Source organism: Capricornis sumatraensis, chromosome 16 (assembly GCF_032405125.1).
Source record: "Capricornis sumatraensis isolate serow.1 chromosome 16, serow.2, whole genome shotgun sequence".
NCBI classification, from domain to species: domain Eukaryota; kingdom Metazoa; phylum Chordata; class Mammalia; order Artiodactyla; family Bovidae; genus Capricornis; species Capricornis sumatraensis.
Window position 1 is genome coordinate 77,227,997 of NC_091084.1, and position 21,899 is coordinate 77,249,895.

Genomic DNA, 21,899 nt, shown 5'->3' on the forward strand with positions numbered 1-21,899 from the left:
AGGTTTTTAAGAGGAGGAATGGAAGCAACTGTGAAAAACAATTTAAAGATGTTAAAGTGACAATGGCAGATGGTTGGGATTTCAGACCCTTTTGACCATAAACGTTTTCCTTTGTCCTGTTTGAATATTTAAATAACAGGCGTTGGCAAGAAAGCAGAGAAACAGGCGCTCAGTTCTCTTGCACTGCTAGTGTGAATAAGGTTTGGCAGTTCCTCAAGAAGTTAAACACAGAGTTATCATAAGCCTTAGCAATTCTACTTCCAGGTAGGTACATGTGTTCACGTGAAAACCTGTACATGAATATTCACAGCAGCATTACTTGCAACAGCTCCAAAGCCGAAGCAATATAAATGCCCATCAACTTATGAATGGGTAAATAAAATGTCGTATATCCACACAAGGAATACTGTTTAGCAATAAGAGACTGCAGAGTTGATACATGCTGCAATATGGATGAACCTTGAAAACATGCTAAGTAAAAGTCAGACACAAAAAGTCACATCATCCCATTGATGAAATGTCCCGGAGAAGTGATACACAGAAAAAGTAGATTAATAGTTGCCAGGGACTTGGGGGTGGAGACTTGGGGAGGAATAGTGAGTGGCTGCTGATAGGTATGGGGCTTTTTGGGGGGGGGGGGCAATGAAAATATTCTAAAATTATATAGTGGTAGGAGTTGCAGAGCTATGTGAATAGACTAAAAACAGCTCCACTGTACCCTCTAAAAGAGCTCTATATGCTCGGGAAGTTATTATAAAGAAAAATATATAATAATGCAGTGCTAAGAACAGTGTGCTAGGGAACTAAGGATCCTGAATGGAGAACAAGAGGTGGCAGAACAGAAGTAAAGAGGAGACTAGCATGAACCCAAAAATAAACCTGATACATTTCACACTTTCATTTACCATCTAGAGGAGAAGAAAACTCTTCTCATTCTCCTTCATGTATCACTTTCCTGTGTCCCCCCTTTACACCTACTTCTTAAGACTAGAAAACAGCACTGCTCAACTTCATCTCTAGTATCAGTTAATGAGTTAAACGGCCTATGCGGTCATTTTTTATTAGCAATTTAAAGACTACATTTACTTTTTATCCAAAGAAATAAGAAAGCTATCTCATTGTTTTTCCTCTCTAGATGAGAGTAAAAGGCTTCTAGGCCTAAATAATGAGAAAAATGCATATATATGAATTAGCAAACAATAAGTATTTGTGTATATATATACACAAATACTTATTTATACACACACACACACACACACACACACACACACACACACTCCTAAATGTACAAAGTTAGAGTTAGTGTTTAATCAAAATGCATACATTCTATCATTCATTGAAAATTAGATGACACGGTGTCTGAATGACTTAAATCATTACCAAACTATACCTCTCTAATACTCCATAGGATGATGTAATGAAAATTACTTCAATAAAAGATATTAAATCTCTAATTTAAAAATACCTGAAAATTAGTTTCTTTCCATCCAGGTTTCTTGGCCAGCATCCTCACTAATGCCTGACAAGGCATTTCAGTTCGGTCCATTAATTCAACAGCCTTGAAGTAACACAAGATAGTAAGGGATTAATAATGAGTTCCAAGGGAAGAGCATGTCCAAAATCAAGGAAGTGTTTCCTCTAAAGGAAGCAGGGGAATGGAAATGAGGTGGGTCACAGAGAGAGCTTATTTACTTTTTTCTGTTATAATGCTTTGTTTCTTGAGGTGGATGTTAGGCATATGGTTGTTAACAGTGATGCCACTGAAACTCTTTTTTTCTTCCACATTTCAGGAATTCACAAATAGTTTACCCCATGGAAAGTAACATTAACAGTTTCAATTTGTGTAGTGTATGGCAGAAACTATTTATATATATTTTGACTTATTTGATTTTCCTAAAAACATAGCAGAGTAGGTTGCTGCTGCTGCTGCTGCTAAGTCACTTTAGTCGTGTCTGACTCTGTGCAACCCCACAGACGGCAGCCCACCAGGCTCCCCCGTCCCTGGGATTCTCCAGGCAAGAACACTGGAGTGGGTTGCCATCTCCTTCTCCAATGCATGAAAGTGAAAGTGAAGTCGCTCAGTCGTGTTTGACTCTTCGCGCGCGACTCCATGGACTGCAGCCCACCAGGCTCCTCCATCCATGGGATTTTCCAGGCAAGAGTACTGAGTGGTGTGCCATTTCCTTCTCCGAACAGAGTAGGTTAGATGTGTATAAATACAGGTTTCAAAGAAGCACAAATTCAGGTCTAAATCCAAGTGGTGGATGCAGGACTGGAAGCCAGGTCTCCTGGCTCATGTCTCAGGGTTCTTTCAGTTTCTCCACACTCTTCCTCATCAGAACCAAAGAGTGTGTGCCAAAATGAACCACTGTGCTCCTGTCCAACACAGATTTTTTTCTTTTTAAAGAAGCCTCTCATACCAAGTAATAATGTCTAGTCTTCTAAGAATCATGACAATTAAAAGAGAAACACAGAAAATCGATGTGGGGTGGTTTAAGTGAAGAGACCTGTTTGACAAGTAGGTTTAATACCATATAATATTAAAATTCATATAAGTCTTATAATTCAGAACAAACCTAATTTTCTTGAGTAAGCACTAAGTTATGACCTGACAGAAAGTTATGAAGCCACAGAAAGCAGATGTTGAAAGATAAACCCAACACAGCTAAAAAGCAAACAAAAACCCTGCCTCATCTTTAGTTAACATCCATCAAACATGCTCACTGGTTATAAAACACAGCAATTAGGACTAGTTCTTCACCGGCCAACTCATCACTTCTCTATAATGTAATTTTCTTTCACATTCAACTCATCCTCATGCGCCCACCTTCTGGAACTCTTCCATACAGGCCAGCCTTTCCTTCCAGTTACTGCTGTCGAGAAGCTGTATACAGGTAGCAGGAAGGACAGCTGAAGCTTTTTCTTCACATACTTCGATCTGTGAGATACAAAACATTAACATTAATAACTGCTTAAGGAAACAGAAGAAAAGAATGTAGGAATACTCCAACTAAGACCACAAGGACACTCCCAAAGGTGTGCTTTACTATCTGAGGACTCTATTACACCACTATAAAGGGGAAGTTTGTCCAAGGCATAGTTTCAGTAAGTTAAAAAGGTATCAATTAACCATGTTAGAGAGCTCAGCAAAGAAAGAACTCGAATCTCCTCGAAGGCATTGACTTTGTGCTGTCCTGAGTGTGAGGCATGCTGGGTAAGACTGACCGAGAGCTCAGGCTCCACTATTTCTTTAGTCTCTACTGCTTTCTTGCTCTTGGTTCCGGTGCCTCCTGTGCCTCCTTGAGCAGCTGGCTTCCCCTTCTTTGGTGGCCCGCCAGGCTAAAAGCAAACAGAAAAACGTTAAACCAGGTAAGGATTCAGAATAGTGATTCTTAGACAGATCTGATTAAAATGAGGGATCACTCAACCAACAACAAAAAAAACCCATCTTTTTTTTTGCCCACAGAATTTAGCAATTTCAAGGGCAGACTGACCTCGTGAAGATCATTCATGGGGAAATCTACAGAAGCTGTATTAAGAACCTCGAATTCTAAATGAGCTAATTGAGACTAATGAAATACAAATGATGAACTGGTTTTATACTACATGTATTTACAGATGAATTTGAGAATTAATGTTTGGTGCCTAAAATGCCTCTAGATCTTTCTCACACTAGTAAAGGACAGTTCCTCAGTTATAATATTTACTCACTATTTGACCAGAGGTACTCCACTAACATGAGATTATATTATTAGTCACTGCAGAACTCTCTACTCTGTGAAGGAAAAGGGGTGCTATACCAATTTCAGTGAGTGTTCTAGTTATGCTGAAGATGGCCATCTCACTGAATTTTTTTTATTGTTTTATAAAAGTTTTCCAGATGACTTGCTTGGGTTTTCCAATAATATACTCATATAATCTATAAAAATGATATATTTAATCATGTCAAAGTTCCATCCATTTCTGTATGGTTAAGAGCTTTTATCAAGAAGACATGCTGAAGTTTATTATGTTCCTTTTCAATGTCTGAAATTAGATTTCTTTTGATCTATAAATTCAGCGATTTTTCTAATATTAATATCAAACTATCCTTGCAATCCTGGAATAAACTTCAGTTGGCCATACTTTTTATTGTACCCACTGGATTCTATCCACTAATATTCTATTTAAATATCTTCATTTAAGTTTATTTCACCCCAGTTTTGAACGATCACAAGAAAATAGCAGTTTATCATAAGGTACATAGTCAAGGGCAGTTAGCGTGAATATGCCAACACACATCACTCTTTCTACCTATTTTGGGTATCCATTAAGCAATGCCTAAATGTTAAGAAATGCCTAAACCTAAAAAGAAAAAGATGAAATGACAAAGGACCAAACTAGTCTTGAACATGCAGAGCTGTTCTGAAACCACTGTTATCTTGAACATACTCTGAGCTTTTAAGTGGGGTAATGACCAAAACTAAGATGCTGGGTTTTAATCAAAGAAAACTTCTAACACTTGCCAGATCACATTAGCACTAACTGTGCTGATTCAGAGTAACTACCCCATAAAGAGAAATTTATTTGTTTTCTAACTGTAAAAATAGAAAATTTTACACTCTGATTTATTATAACACCTCTTCTGGATCCTTTCCCGTAACAGTACTCTATTTAGAGAGGTAACTCAGTTAACAAATCTTCTACTTTCTTTTTTAAAACACATATACGTTTATTGGCTTAACAGATTTATTGGCTGATATTGTCCTACTTATTTTTTCAAAAGAACAAAAGCAGGTCCTCCCTACCCCATCCACAGCTTATTTTAGGGGGAAGGAAAAGAATCCCTTATAAGAGAAAGCCAGCTAACATGGTAATGTTCGGCAAGATGAGAAAAGGTCTTAAGGTGCGGTGCCCAGGTCACTGTCCAGAGAGGCAGGAGCTGGTGAGAAAGGAGAAGACAGCTGCCAACTCCCTGTACTAGAGTACTGAAGAGACAGCATAACATGAAAGAGAGCACACAGGCTCTGTAGCTAGAGATACCTGGGTTCAAATCCCAGTTCTGCAACTCTGGACATTCAACAAATATATGCAGAGTTCCTGTTGTACGCCAAAGCCTCTTCTGTGCACAAGGGGTCAACCCGTGACAAGCTCTCTCTCCTTGAAGGCTTGTAATAGTACAGTGTGGAGAGATCGAGTAAACAAACAAGTGAGCTGTAAGAGCACGTGCGAGACACTTAGCCTTGCTGAGCCCTGGTCTGCTTTTCTGGAAAAACAGGGATCACAAAACACTTATCTCAAGGGTTATTATGACAATTTAATGAGATTAAGTAGGTAAAATGCTTCACAAAGTGAGGTTCACTAAATATTAGTTCTTTTCTCCTAACTCCAGGCTGGGGTTCAGGGTAGGAAAGAGAATCAAACTTATAGCATTTGCAGCAGATACCTTTATGCTTAAGAGAATCCAGTCCAGGAAAAGTGTTCACTGTAAGAAAGTCATATTTGCCCTTGAGCATTTCCCCCTCTTCTACACTACAAGGTGAAGGTGGGTGGGTGGGTGGGGCATTGACAGAATGGAAACTTGGTGCAACAACTTGGAGCATTACTAGCAAAATGACCAAGGTGATGTTATTAATGTTAAGTGGCCAGTCACACTATCTCATCATTTAATGATACTTTCTAATGCCTTAAAATAAACTTCCATATCTTCATTATCATTTTTATCTCTATACAGGTTTCAAATAACCAAATGTACTACTGGAATATTCTGTCTTCATTGAAATATGTTCTGCTGTATTTCGAATGTTGTAATGAGTTCATCTCTCAAATAAAATCATATTGAAGAATGACTATGAACCTGAGATTCAGACCCTACCTCACTAAATTCTAATTTTTAAACCACATTTTCCAAGTCACTTATTAACCTTAGCAGCAGGTGCCTTTTTTAAAGGTCCTGGTTTGGGTGCTGAAGTGTCCTTTGCATCCTTATCTCCTGCAGCTCCTGAAGCAGCCGCCCTTCCGGGCACAGGCTTGAAATCCTTTTTGTCAGCCACAAGTCCAGCTTTCTTACCATGTACCAGCTCTACTTTTTCTGAACATTCTTTGATCTGGAAAACGAAATTGAGATAGACATTATTGAGCCCAACTTTGAAACACAATCACCACATTACTTAGTAAGTCATTTCTAAACCACAACTACATGAGAATTCAGAGAGAAAAGCTTCCTTTCCAACAAAGATAAACTATCTGTATTTTCTTGGCAGTAGATTAATGACATCTTACATTATATTTCTATGCAAAGAAAAATTTACGAAGCTTATAATAATCACATTTTTGTAGAAAACAAGTTTATGTTTAGTGGGGGGAACAGGGGGAGATAATTTGGGAGACTGGGATTGACATATGTAGACTACCATATAAAAAACAGATCACTAATAAGAACCTACTGTAGAGCACAGAGAACTCTGCTTAATACTCTGTAATGACCTATATGGGAAAGAATCTAATGAAGAGTGGATATAAGAATAACTGATACACTGTGCTGTACAGCAGAAACTCACAACACTGTAAGTCAACTATTCTCCAATACAAAATTCAACACAAACAATAATCACACTTTTGGTGGCACACATTCATAATTAGAAAGGCAATTTTCCAGATATTAGAAATGAAATTAAGACATCATTTTTACTTCTTCTAAAGATTGGTCCACTCAATTGTATTTTTTATAATTTGAAAATATTTCTACTAATCAAGAAACTCTGATCGAAAGGACACCAGTAGACAAACCTAGAATGCACAGAGATAGGACTGTTATCCAATTTCATTACAATCCATCACTAACCTACCTTATCAAGCTTGAGTTTGTCTACATCAGCTAAGAATGGGTTTACTGCTTTCTCACCAACCACCTTCAAAGCAGTACCTAAAGCTTCAAACGCAGCATCTCTGACTTCAGGAGCAGAATCATTGATGTGCTATAGCCAGGAAGTAAGCAGAATGATCTTAATACAAGGTACTTCAGGTATTACTGATTCTACTTCACACTGAGGGTTGTCAGAAAAGAATTTGCTTTTTACAATTCATAGAAACTAACCTTGGCTTTCTTTCTGCCAATTAACAGTTACTCTTCCTCTCACCTTCTATCCAAAATGCCTCACAAGCAGATGATCTTCAGCTACTCTAAACCGGATGCCCGTGCTTGACCAGATTCAGCTTAATAGCTGGAATCAGTTTATGGGCCAAATAAATATAATTTTTAGTAGTTAGTGGAAGTATAAATTTATGCTTTTAAGAATGGGAACACAAATGGTACAAGACTTTGGATTCAATTTCCGAAGCTACAAAGGGTCTACTCCTCAAAAGACAATAATCTACAGTCACGCAGTCAGTGCAGACAATTAGGAGAGAAAAAAATCTTGCCTAGGTATAAAACAATCCCCCAATTTCAAAGAGAGTCTATACCTTAAGTAGAGCAGCACAAAAGGGCTTTAGTAAGCTCTTTGGCAGGGTAGAAGCAGTGCAGTGGCGGAAGCTTCTTGCAATAAATAGAGATGTCTGTTGCTTGATGGTTGGATTTTTATTATCCATTACTGCTAAAACATCCTCACTGATGTTCTGTAGTGTGGTCTTTAGAAAGAAAATGTGGTCAATCAGCTTTTTTCAATTGTAAAGAACAATTAAAATATCACACTGACAAACTTTACTTCAGACAAAACCACAAACGCAACTTACAGTAAGGAAGATTGCATCAATTGCCTCCTGCAGGGCTTGCACCACTTGAGGCTTCTTCTCTTTGAATTTCTCCAAAATGGTTGGTACAACCTTTACAAGTGAACAGTTGAAATATATTCGGGGAAAAAAATGACATACTGATTAATACACGCTACATCATGAATGAACTTTGAAAACATGATGCTAGAGAAGATGTCAGTCATAAAGGAGCACACCACACGTGTATTATTCCACCTATGCAAAACATCAGATCCACAGAGGCAAAAAGTATACTAGTGGCTGCCAAGGTCTAGAGGGAGGGGATAATGGGGAGTGACTGCTCACGGATATAGTTTCTTTTTTGGGGTGCTGAAAAATGTTCTGGAATTAGTGGTTATGGTAATACACCCTAATGAATATACTAAAACCACTGAATTATACACTTTGAGATGGTTTCATAGTATATAAGTTATATCTTAATAAAACATAATAAAACAATGTCTAGATCTACCAAAATAAACCAAAATAAAGTAAACATCTAAGTTGGATTAAAAAATCACTTCCTTTCTTGAAGGGCACAAGAATCTCATGCTGGAACAATCTTATGCCTGTACCATCACAGCAATGCTTCTCAACCGTTTTTTTTTTTTGCATTTCTACCTGACATGCAACCTTACAATCATTTTTTATCAGTAATAACTCTTACTGGACAAAATGATTCTCAACTAAGTGGATTTAGGGTAGGGGAACGGGTATAGTGTATAATTCTTCCTCCCCACTCAAGACTCTGGTAGACCTCATTTGGACTGAGAAGTCTCCTGCCGTTTTACTAAAGAAAAAAGAAATAGTACCAGAAATTATAGCTAGTTTTATCAGAATTATATTTTCCTATTCAAGTACTAAGTTTAGATCAGTACACTGAGAATTTTTATAATGCTTATTTTGTCTTATAAATTATCACTAATTCATTAAACATTTAGTGACTCCCAAGAACATGTATTGAATATATGTAGCCAGGCACTATGCTAGCAGGCAAATTAAGGTTATTTTTCAAGATCTAAAACAATATATAGCAAAACTCAATGGCACCTCCTGCCACCCAATTTTTAAAAAAAAATTTCACAGGAGTGATACAGATCAGAAGAAATACAGTTTCCATGGAAAATATAAAACTGTTTATTTGTTTTTACTGTTTCATACCATTACTTAAGTTCCATGTGTACCACATGATAATTTGACTTATACATACACTACAGCATGCTCACCACCAAAAATCTAGCTTTAATTTGTTACCATACAATTGATTATGGCATTTGATAGTTTTTTTCCTTTGTTTTATGGACAAAATCCCATGATCACACGAAGCTGTCATTTAGATTTGTTTGGGGAAGGGTGCTTTTATAGCTGAGACTGAACCCCACCCCCTGCCTGTGCCATCCATCACCGGAGACTTCACTTCCATTGTGTGCATGTTTGTCAGGGAGCAGGGTGTTGGGCTACAATATTCGTTTAACCTCCCTTAGAATTGTTCAAGGCATCTGTCCTGAAAGCTGCAAATATATGGTCTAGCAGACTGACATTATGTACAGATAATAATTAACTGAGAATAAAAGAATGAGAAGTGTGATGCAAAGTAGCAAATGGAATGCTTCGCCAGTGGCAACCCAGAACTGTCCCCTCACCCTGCATCTTGCAGGGAGGCAGGGAGTTTTTTTGCTGTTGTGTTTTAAAAGTTGGAACTCAATCATGCCACGTTTCCCGCTGCTGCTGAAACCACCCATAGAAGACACGCCACCTATGTGCATTGGCATGTATTGTAATGTCAGTCCTTTGCTTTACATGACATAAAATAAGCTGGTGGTTTTGTTTTAGTGTGGTAGAGATTTTTTGTTGTTTTTTAGTTTTGCTTTTACAAATGGTAAAGAGTCTGCCTGCAGTGCGGGAGACTCCGGTTCAATCCCTAGGTCGGGAAGATCCACTGGAGAAGACAATGGCAACCCACTCCAGTACTGTTGCCTGGAAAATCCCATGGACAGAGGAGCCTGGCAGGCTACAGTCATGACTTCACTTTTTATCCATTTTGCCTTTCACCAATCAAAAAAATCAAGATACTTTAATAGCTGTAAAGCTAAAGTTCACTTTTACATATATTGCTAAAATATTGTTTATAAATAATGAAAATAAAGCTGAACCACACTAACACACTTGATATCAAACATACCATATAATTTTAAGGGGGGACAAATATCCCAAACTATAAAGCACTAGAGACAGTCTTTATGCTGCACACAAAAATCAGAAAGCCAGAATCAGAATTCAAACTAGAGGGCTAGGTAATCATCTATAATCAACTATAAAGTCAGTAAATTAAAATGTATTTTAAGAATTGTTTTCCAGCTGAAAAGTTATTTCTAATACAAAAGTATAAAGTATTCTAAGCAACACAAAACTGACCAAAAGCTAATCAATACATTTGATAGCACGCGCACACACACACACAAACATACACACACACAGATACTATGTAATAAGTAATGAATGCTATAAAATACTGAATATAATTTTCCTCCAATCTGTGATTTACATGTCTAAGGGTTGTACAGACCCTTATTTTTATTTCCCTGGTAACAAGCTAGTCATGATTTATTTTTATTTGGTAGTGTCTTGTTTTTTTCACTTAAGTTCTCCAAAATTATTTTTAATGCTATGAGTAAGCAAGCTCCAAATACCATAACTAAGTGAGGTTAGATGTTTGCTTCACAATATAAACTGACACATGACTACAGACTGTTAGGAGATCTCAAGTCGATCTAGGGAATCAAAGGATCAAGTGGCTAGCAAGTTAAACCCTAAAGTTCAGTACAGTCAATTTACAGGAGGCTTAGTCAATCTAAGTAATACAGATAAGATTTAGAGATCAATTAACAGAAGCCAGAACTAAAGAAAACATTGCATTTGTAAAAACTGTTCCCAAACTTGAGTGCTTCCAAATTTATATTCAACAAATGTCTCTAGTCAAGAGTTTCTCATAATAAACTGATATATCACCAACAGTGCAACCTACATAAAATATCTCAAGTATGTGAAAGTGAAAGTCGCTTAGTCGTGTTCGACTCTTTGCAACCCCATGGACTTGACACAGTCCATGGAATTCTCCTGGCCAGAATACTGGAGTGGGCAGCCTTTCTCTTCTTCAAGGGATCTTCCCAACCCAGGGATCGAACCCAGGTCTCCCGCGTTGCAGGCAGATTCCTTACCAGCTGAGCCATCAGGGAACCCCATCTCAAGTATATAAGTAAACTATTATTTTTTTAAATAGAAAAACCCTATTAAATACATTTTATACATTAATCTCATTTCTGGTTTTATACTGCCTTTCCTAGTCTCAGTTTTACTCTGTCCTGGTTATCACAAGTTATATTTCATCCTGTTATACTGTACATCGTATTTTAAGAGCAAAACAGGATATTAGTAAGTAAATGAATAAGCAAATCAACTCAATTAAGTACTTTAGGTCAAGTGCTGGATTTTCTACATAAAGCTAGTAAATTTAGTTACAACTGACATCTTTATTGTAAAATAAATGTTTTAACGAGCTACACTGAGTACTAATAACTTATGCCAAAAGCTGTTTTAAAGCACAAAGTAAATTAGCCATCCGTTTCTTGATAAAACTTAACCTATATTGAAAAAGGAGTGTTACTTACGTGTCCTGCGTATTGTCCAAATTTCTTTCTTAGCCCAACAGCCAGGCCAGTAAGACATTTTGCTGCCAAAGCTACCAACATGACATTGGTGTCCTTTCCAACAACCTACAAAGGGTGGAAAAAAAGGAGAACAAAGGAGTCACAGTCCCAAAGAAGAGTAAAAATTTACTCTTAAAAGAACTCTGAAAGCTATTATGTAATAGGCAGCCAACTTTGTTCCGTACAAGAGGAAAGATTCTTCTTTGACAATATAAAATTTGGGAGCTTCTCTTCTTATGTCTAGTCTCCTACCCTAAAGCTCTACCAACAAAATATACATACAACCACATCAAGTCTCAAACTCTCCACTGGTGGTAGTCTGGGCTGTCAGCACTGCACAACTGTGCAGGCGACTCTCATACTGGAAGAAAAGCTGGAGGCCTCTTGACTTTGCTTTGGGGCTGCTGCTGCTGCTGCTAAGTTGCTTCAGTCGTGTCCGACTCTGTGCGACCCCACAGACGGCAGCCCATCAGGCTCCCCCGTCCCTGGGATTCTCCAGGCAAGAATACTGGAGTGGGTTGCCATTTCCTTCTCTAATGCATGAAAGTGAAAAGTGAACGTGAAGTCACTCAGTCATGTCCGACTCTTAGCGACCCCATGGACTGCAGCCTACCAAGCTCCTCCGTCCATGGGATTTTCCAGGCAGGAGTACTAGAGTGGGGTGCCATCGCCTTCTCTGTGCTTTGGGGCAGGGAAAGTGAAAAGACAGTACCTTTGAAAGACACCACAGAGTAGTAGCTCTAACATTTATACCCAAGAAGCACCAGCAGAAAGTGCTGTTGGTACTTTCAAGAAGCTGATGAGATGTAAACTATTATATATAGGATGGATAACAACAAGGTCCTACTGTATAGCAGGACCTGTATATTCAGTGTCCTGTGATAAACCATAATGGAAAACAATGTTAAAAAAAAAAAAGGAAGTTGACGAGGATTCTAAATTGCAAATACCTCTGCAACCATTCCTGAGGGAGCTTACGCCTTGCAGCTGCCGTTTTAGTTGCCTAATGACCATCTGACTTGTACTCAGAGTCTCTCATCAGAGTGTCCTCCAGCAGTGTTAATACTACCACCGTCCCATAGCATGCCCTACAAAACCCAGAACTTAGCAAAACTCATGGGTAGTAGCTGCATTTGCATCAGCTTAGCAAGACAGTGACTAGTATGCCTCAGTTCCTTTTTGCTAGGATTTTACTGTGGTTTACTGTTCAAGCCAGCTGATGCCAAAAAGATGCTTTACTTTTAAGTGCCCCCCAAACTTTGGTTTTTCATGCTTTCCCCAGGTAGAAGAAATACTTCCATTCTATTTTGGATTTTATCCCTAAGATCTGGTATTTCATGAGCAGAACATTTCATTCCAGATTCCTTGAATTAAAGAGCCCCTTATGTACAGCATTATGCATAGCAAGACAGTCCTATATATACATACACATTCCCTACCGAGGAGTGAGGGTTAAAAGACCAACATTTATTAAAAACAAACTAGATGCTATAATTTTATAGGTGCTTTATAATCTTTATTCAATTTTTACTCTATAAAACAAGCACTATTATTATCTCAATTTTGTGGATTTCAAAAATTAAATAGAGATTAATACATTCAAGATCACAGAGTTAGAAAATGGTAGTGCTGTGATTCAAACTCAGTCTGCTTTGACCCCCAAAGCTTTTGCTATCTTTACTAAAGCACATTCTCCTTCTAAACTCACAGCAAATTTATTTTCCTTATGAGAAGATGAGCTGCTGCTGCTGCTGCTAAGTCGCTTAGACCAGGGTCCTAATAAATGTTTTGTTAAATCTATAATTACTATAAGTCTAGGTATTAAAATTCTATCCATTTTTGTATTGAACATATTGGCATTTGTGTCTGGATTATTTTTCTTTACTAAAACATCTCTCAGGTATTATTTACATGCTAGATTTTGTATTTAGCATCTTAACATATATTCTAGGAAAGGTCATCAAAAACATGCTAGACCCCATTGCAAGAGATCCTACTTCAATGAATTTGGGATGGGATGTGGACATTAGTATTTTAATACAGTTCAAAGCTGCTTCTGTTATACTGGCCTAGTTAAAGGACATCATTCAATCGATTTCTTAAGAGACTATCTAATATTATCATAAGAGTAGTAACCAGTGGAAACTGAATCTCAGACACTGATGACCCCAATGCAAGGTTTTGAAGAGGATCTTGTGAACCTATTATAGTTCGGGATATAGCAAAAGACTGAGTGCATTTATTGGTAAGTGATGAACCAGGCATCCAGTACAATATTTACCCATTAACACTCATTCTCACACATCCCAGTTTGACTAAACAAGTGGTTCTTAACTGGGAAACGCGAATGGGGAAAATGGAAAAGTGTTTATTTTTAAGAAAAATAGTGTACATGGAGGGACTCCATTTCAAGGTTGAAGAAAAAGTCAGTAATTCTGTTTGAGATCAGGGAAAGAAGTTATAGCTCACAATGTTAACTTAATCTAAATAATGGGAACTACTCTATAATTCGGAAAAGGCAATGGCAACCCACTCCAGCACTCTTGCCTGGAGAATCCCATGGACGGAGGAGCCTGGTGGGCTGCAGTCCATGGGGTTGCTAAGAGTCGGGCACGACTGAGTGACTTCACTTTCACTTTTCACTTTCACGCATTGGAGAAGGAAATGGCAACCCACTCCAGTATTCTTGCCTGGAGAATCCCAGGGATGGGGGAGCCTGGTGGGCTGCCGACTCTGGGGTCACACAGAGTTGGACACGACTGAACCAATTTAGCAGCAGCAGCAGCAGCAGTAGCAGAAGCACTCTATAATTAAAATTGCTGTCACTTCTACTTAATTGATTTTAAGTAATAATCAATTACTACTTATCTTTAACTAGTAATGTGAGCCACTAAACAGTAATCAAAAGAAAAACACTGTTGGCAGACCATACAAGCAGGGCCACGGCCACCAGAAGTCTGCACGCTGGAACACAGCGTGGCCCCTGCCACCCTGACTAGAGGGGGCCCATGGGCAGCAACAGGGAGCCAGTTCAGCCAAAAACAGATAACACAATTTTAAAAAATTTAAAAAGAAATTATTTCAGGAATATTGTGAGGAATTTCAAAACGAGTAGCTTTTTACTACCTGTATTTAAGGAAAAAACTGGGCAACTAGTAAGATTACTTGATGAAGACAACAGAGAGAAGAGACGATGGAGGGAAGAGGGATGGGTCCACAAAGACCAATTAAGTCAATACAATATGGACCTGGGGCTGGACATGGGGCGGGGGCTTGGGGAGGCAAGGATTAAGAGTGGGATTAGCAGATGCAAACCAGCATACAGAAGGTCAATAACAACAAGGTGCTACTGTACTGAACAGGGAACTATATTCAATTTCTTAGGATAAACTATAATAGAAAAAATATTAAAAAGAATACATATACATATGTATAACTGAATCACTTTGCTGTACAGTAGAAATTAACACAACACTATAAATCAACTATATAATAAAACAAAAACAATATGGATATGAAGTTTATTTTTGTCTACAAGTAACTAAGATACAAAATACAAAAACAAAAATGTCATGTTTCATGTTAATTTATATTGACATTAATTTTTCATGGTTTTAAATATTTTAGCCACAAAATTAAGTTTCTTTTTACTGGTCTGTAGCCTCTGATTGACTGCCCCAACTCCACCATGTGAAGAGGGAAAGAAGTGCCTTCTGCTACCATAAGATCTCACACAGATCCACCGTTTATGTCTACCCAGATATAAAAATCCATGACCGTCTCTGTATAGAATACAGAGAGAGTTTATATTCACAGTCACAAAACCAATGGAAATCACAGAATAGTTTTCATCTAAAAAGCTAATATCCTAAGAAAATGCATGTAGAGAACATCAATTATTAACATTCCTGATTCCAATTAACATTCCTGATCATTACATAAGGAAAAATAAAAGCTTTTATTTGAGGCACTGAGAATTCAGTGCAATGTATCTGTTTCCGTAAGATTTCTGATTTTAAAAATTATATGCTAGAACTCACAGAGAATCTGGAGCTCTTGTCAAGGTCACTAGAATCCCTCTTCCTGTCTTCTACCCGCCTCTTTCCTCCTAGGCTCCAGGTTGGTGAATCTTTTCCCTAGGCCCACTCCCTCTTAATGACAGTCAGTCCTTTGTAACTGCAGATTCCGGAGGCCAACAGTATTCATTGCACTATGCCTTTTTAAATAAGGAACTTGAGCAGCTTTTAGCGTAGGTGGGAGCTCCTAGAACCAACACTCTGCCCCCTCTTTCCCCCAACCTGGGGATATCGAGAGATGACTGTAGTCTTGCCTGGGTCTGTGGCTCTTCAAGATAGATGACAGAGGAACAATGATTTTGAGAAATTATATCCCTGTCTCCAAGTCCTACTTGGAGGAAAGCAAAGGAAGACTAACTATGAGAAAATACAGTCCCGCCTCATTATTCACGAATTTCACATTTGCAAATTCACCTACCCATTAAAATTAACTGACAAGCCCCAAATCAATGATCGAGGCACTTTTCTGGTTACTCACAGATAAGCACAGAGCTGAGGAAAATCTGAACTGCCTGACATGCACATTCCCAGCTGAGATGGACAATGCGATGCTCTGCCTTTGTCTTTCAGCTCTCACACTGTAAACAAGTGTCTTTTCATAGTCTAGTTTACTGCCAGGGTTTTTTTCTGCATTTTTGTGCTTTTGGCTGGTGCTTCCACTGTTTAAACTGACCCACAAGTATAGTGCTGAGGTGCTCTCTGGTGTTCTTACATGCAAAAAGGCAGTGATGTCTCTTTCAGAGAAAATAAATGTGTTAGGTAGACTTTGTTCAGGCGTGAGTTATATTGTTGTTGGCTGTGAGTTCAATGTTAAGGAATCAATCACATATAGTGAATAAGACATCTTCAAACAGAATAAAACAAGGTTATGCATTGATCAATTAATGAAAATGTGACCACAGGGCTGCAGGACCTTAACCCTGTATCTTCTCTTGGAACAATGGTTTAGCATTTGCTAATTCAGTGTTTGCAGTGACATTATAGAACATTATTACCACGAATAATGAGAATTACTCTACTTACATATTCATTTAATTAAAGAATAACCTCCCTCACCCCCCACGATGCTAATCCTCTATAATTTCAAGCTGAAGAAGCAAATAAAACATTTTATCCTTGCTATATTCAAGAAGACGCCTTCAAAAAAAAAAAAAGAAGATGCCGTCAGTCTCTTAAGCTCTATTAAAACAACATCCACAAGTGTCTGACCTGACTTACAGATATTATGAAAAGCCACTACATACAAAAATATCCACCCCAGCATTCAACTTGCTTGGAACTAAGTAATACCAAAGAGTATTTACTAAAATGTTTCTTTCTTATTTAGTACTTACCTGCTTTATAACTGACCACATATCCCCCGGTCCTGTGCTTCACTTTACATGCTAATAGTGTGGTATCACTTACTACCTACCTAATGAAAAATACTCTTCACATCTAATATTTTTTCCATTAAATAGACCCAATTTAAAAAGCTCATTCTGTAGAATTATAAAACTAGAATATTTCATTCTAGATCAGCAAGATTCTCTATTTCTTAATGTTTGTGTATGCTATCAAATAGCACATTTACAGTCAAAGTGATAATTAACAAAGATTAAAAGTAATCCTTCTAAACTAAGACCGATCATTTTAAATAACCCTTAAAAAAATATGTATGCATATAATTAAAAAACAATCAACAGTGTTCCCTAAATGGTGGTGCTGACTGTGATAAAAAAGGTGACTTATGAGGAAAAATAATGGCCTGGTCTGCTGTTGGGATACCAATCCTTAAACTCTTCATATTTACCTTCTTCAAAGCTTTTACTAAATCTGCATAATCGCCTGCTTCCAGTTTGGGGTTTTTCACTAGCACTTCTACAGCTTCCAGGGCTTCTTTTCTTTCTTGCCATTTTTTTGCCTCCTATAAGACACAGTATGAGTCACTTGGAGAATAGAAAATAAGAAAGCAAAACAAAAGTCTATTTCTTGTGTGCTGCTAATTCAAAGATATCTATTTTTTGTTTTTTAGAAACTTTCTAAAGCTAGTTAGAAATCAACATTACAAAACAATGTAGCCAAGCAGAATTAAAGTTAAATTCATGTGTATAAAATTTTGTTCGTATGTAAAAAGTATTTTTGTAACATCTCATAATCCTAATGTTCTACAATAAATAAGCAGGATGAAACACCAGATTGTTCTTCTCATTTTCTAGGTAAATTTTGAGCAAGTGTTAAACAGAAAACACTAATAGAAAGCATTTCTAGCATATCTGACAGTAGCACATCTACAGGGGAGAGGAATTTCTATACTGATAACATTAGAAACACCAGACAGGAACAAACTTATAACCAACAACGAATACTGTTCTAATTCTGGATATTAGTTTTCCAAATTGTAGGTACAGTGTTATTTTTTTTGTTTGCTTTGTGGTCATAAAGTAGAAAATGCTTCACTAGAATTTGAATTCGAATATTCACTGTTGGAAAGAACTAGGGATACAAAGATGACAAACACGTCACCTTGGAGGGAATTATAATTCACTTCAGTTCATCAAATATGTATTTGTTAATCGGAAGATAACAGAATGCGCAAGGAGCTGGTAGTAGAGGTAGGTCTTCAGTGAATAACTATCAGGTCACGACCACTGGGAAAGGGGAAGTACAGGCGGCTCTGGGACAGCAAAGGATTTAACTCAGTTTAGGTTGTCAGGTAAGACCTCCTCCCAAAAGTGATGCTCAAGGTGGGATCTGGATGATGAAGAGATATTATGGGGTAAATGGGGAGGGGGCGGGGAAGAGTGTTATAGGCAGAAAGAACAGGGTATGTCAAAGCCCAGAGTTTAGGGTGGAAAAAAAGTCTGGTGCATTGGATCCCAGGAGAAATTCAGTATGACTGGAGCATGGGAAGTGACAGCAATTAGAGATGTGGCTGGAAGGTACACGGAGGCCTCAAAGGTACCAGAGATTGCCTCAATGACTACAGTATGATTTCAAACATCATCTTAAAACCCATGGAAGCCATTGAAAGATTTTAATGAGGCAATAATGTAGAAAGATTTCCATTATCAGAATGAATATGACACCTCTAATTATACTGTGAAATATAATGGGAAGAAGGCAAAAGCAGACAGGGAGTCTTGTGGAAGACACTGCAACATATATGGCAAGAGCTGATGGTAATGGTCGGGACAAGACTTTCTCAATTGGGGGTAATTTTGACTCTTGGGGTATGCTTGGCAAAGTCTGGAGACACTTTTGATTGTCATGACTTGGAGGAATGGTGTTATTAATATCTGACTGATAAAGGTCAGAGATGCTGCTAAACATCCTACAGTGTGCGGACAATCCCCAAAACAAATATCTGGCCAAAAAATGTCAACAGTGTCAAGGTCAAGAAACCCTGGGGAACAGGGAAAAAAAAAAGCAGTAACTCTTGGGTAGAGAAAGAAATCCTGGGGATGGAGAAAAGAGAATGAATTTGAGATATATTTAAAGGTAAGACCAGACAGAAAATGAGGAAGTTAAAAGTCAAGAATAATGTTTGGGTTTCTGGCAAGATGTGAAAAAACGGACTAATGTAGGCACTTATTCAAACTACTATGGGAACAAAGAAGAAACCACTGACTCATTCTAATAGGGAAGACATGGTGGAAGAGGGTGCACCAGGAAGAGGGCTCAGCAGAGCATTCTCCAACAATGTTCAAGTCAGTATTAAACAGGAAATAGATGAAATAAGTTTACCATTACTTACAATTTTGTCGTAAAAGTCTTTGGGAAGCTTGGAAAGAATTTCTACTGCTTCCAAAAGCTCATAAGCATCTATCTGTGGGACCTCATCACCATCATCACCACCTTCCAGGAGGAAAACAAAACAAACCTTAAAAATGGATGAAATGGTTTTACTTACCAAACAGTCGTCAGTTGTCCTTTCACACTCCTGATGCAATCTTGCCACAGGAGGGACCAGAATTATTAATCCTACAAACAACTTGTATTTTATCAAATGGCGGTCCTATAAAATTTACCTCGTGAACACAGGTTCCTGTTACAGGGCCAGTCTTGCTAACTTTTTTACAGAAACCAGTGCTGATAGGTGGCTTACCTCCCTCAGCATCTCCACCAGCAGACTGTTGCTGTTCCAATTTAGCTTCTAGTTCTTGCTGGGAACGCAGAAACCTAGCTGGTTTAGGAGCACCTGTTGGCAGTTTGACCCACTCTTCTTCTAGTTCTTTCAACTGCAAATATCATAAAATATTTAAAAAACATATCTAGATCTCTGCTATTAGAGAAAATATTTATATTTACTAACGGACCGGAACCCAATTTCTTATTTATGCGGCTCTAATAAGACAAATAAGAAAAAGATAAACTGAAATTGTGTACATTTTGTAGTAAAAGTCAACCAACGTTTATCGACTACACTGAAGATCTGTGACTAAACAGTTAGAAAAGAATAAAATCCAGTTTTTAAGACACTCTTATTATTTCATGAATTCACATATATTTGCATCAAACAGTATCTCTAAAACCAACTGAAATGTAAAAAATAAGTAGAATCCATTCTGTCCAAATGGATATTAAGTCCTACAGTATTATAAAAGGATCTTTTAAACTGTTATAGTTTTGACACTAACATACTGGTATCACAGAATACACAGTATTTAACCTGAGCGGACAAAAGTAACAGCAGAAACAGGTATGTTTGGAAAAAACAGCTTTCAAAGTAAAGAATGAAAAATAATTATTTATAAGGATAGAATATCAACAACAATGACAGGAGGGAGCTATCTCCATATCAACCTTATATAAAGGCAACCAGAAAACGCAGTGCCTTACCTGCACAGGGTTTATGTTTTGTAACGGGGGTCTCAGAGCATCTCGAATCCATCTATAAATCTCTACAGCAATTAATTTGGCTTCATCTCGAACAGCCTTCTCTCGAGATTCAAAGAGTTTTGGCAACACTTTGATAATTGGCTTCAGTAAGATGATTTTGGAACCAAATTCACTGGAATTACAAATTGGGGGGAAAAACCTGTCACCATGCACTATGCTTGGGTAAAATATTAACTTGAATTCACTCAAACTCAGTTTTACATCTATATACAATAAAGACACATATAGGTCAAGTTTTCTTCAGGGAAGAAGAAAAAAGGAACTTAAAACAACATCTGTATTTAGATGCCATTCTTCCAAGAATATTATTTAATGTCCAGAATCCAAAATAATACTACCATTTAAAAACTTTCTAGGTAATCAGTCTAGGAATCACTTAAATCTGAAATAGACCAACACTCATGTAACATCTTAAATAGATATATATGTACATATAAAAGCTTAAAATACAAACAAGTCCATTTATAAATAGTTAAATGAGTGAAATTTATTTTTAATAATCTTTTATTAACTGTTCTATGTAATTATGGGGATTCACTCTGCTTGACAGATCACTAATCCTGGCAGTGCGTCTTTTATTCCTGACTTGAAGCTATCACACTATAAATTCAGGCAACTTAAATCTCTCTTTGCTTCAGTCTTCCAAGGGAAAAAGAGCTGCATTCTGACTTCTTCATTTGGGATCTCTTAATCTTCCTTTACATTATTACTGTTTCATCTGATTTTTGTTTATTTGTTTCGCTATCCTGGACTACTTCTGAAAGATATTTAAAAAAACAACAGATGGAGCAGGACCAAATGGAAAACAGACACCATAACAACACAAAACATAATACTACACAGATTACTCTAGGGGGGATAAAAAAGAGTTTGAGAAGCCCACTTTAGGGGCCTCAGAACGTTTTTGGTCTCCTAAAGCTAACATAGACAGCTTGAGGAAGCTCTGGAACCAAGGTCTAAACAGTTCGGCCCTAAGGTTCCATAAAGTCCCAGAGAGCTATCTAGTAGGTCTACTATAGATTCTGAGATGCTTTAGAATAAATACAGAACCATAGAGGGATGGGAATAAACAACAACATCTATTAGGAAAACATAAGACAGCATACCTAACTTGTTTTTTTTTCTACCTTTATTCTCCCAGTCAGCTTAAAAATGAAATAGCCACAGTTTACAGAATTCCAGATTAGAAACTTTTAATTTTAAGGTAGAATATAGTATGATATATATATTTATTAAGAAACCAATTACTAAGGATAGAACAGATCAAGACAAACACAATCTGACTTCCCTGGTGGCTCAGATGGTAAAGTGTCCGCCTACAATGCGGAGACCCAGGTTCAATCCCTGGGTCAGGAAGATCTCTTGGAGAAGGAAATGGCAACCCACTCCAGTATTCTTGCCTGGAAAATTCCATGGACGGAGGAGCCTGGTGGGCTACAGACCACGGGGTCACAAAGAGTTGTGTCCAATTCACTCACTCAATCTTGACAATGCGTCAAGTCAC

General features: G+C 37.6%; 1 protein-coding gene across 2 annotated transcripts in view; it reads right to left on the minus strand.

The window, feature by feature from the left end:
• CKAP5 (cytoskeleton associated protein 5) overlaps positions 1 to 21,899 on the minus strand; it is a 95,320-nt gene that overhangs the window by 36,114 nt on the left and 37,307 nt on the right. For both annotated transcript variants that reach the window (XM_068989358.1, XM_068989357.1), the window contains exons 5-16: positions 20,336 to 20,507; positions 19,602 to 19,734; positions 19,251 to 19,351; positions 17,307 to 17,420; positions 11,400 to 11,504; positions 7,714 to 7,803; positions 7,444 to 7,608; positions 6,828 to 6,956; positions 5,904 to 6,086; positions 3,226 to 3,339; positions 2,828 to 2,938; positions 1,466 to 1,558 (exon numbers count right to left, since the gene is read on the minus strand). In XM_068989358.1, coding sequence (XP_068845459.1) covers positions 1,466 to 1,558; positions 2,828 to 2,938; positions 3,226 to 3,339; positions 5,904 to 6,086; positions 6,828 to 6,956; positions 7,444 to 7,608; positions 7,714 to 7,803; positions 11,400 to 11,504; positions 17,307 to 17,420; positions 19,251 to 19,351; positions 19,602 to 19,734; positions 20,336 to 20,507 — 1,510 coding nt within the window. The remainder of the gene's footprint in view (positions 1 to 1,465; positions 1,559 to 2,827; positions 2,939 to 3,225; positions 3,340 to 5,903; positions 6,087 to 6,827; positions 6,957 to 7,443; positions 7,609 to 7,713; positions 7,804 to 11,399; positions 11,505 to 17,306; positions 17,421 to 19,250; positions 19,352 to 19,601; positions 19,735 to 20,335; positions 20,508 to 21,899) is intronic.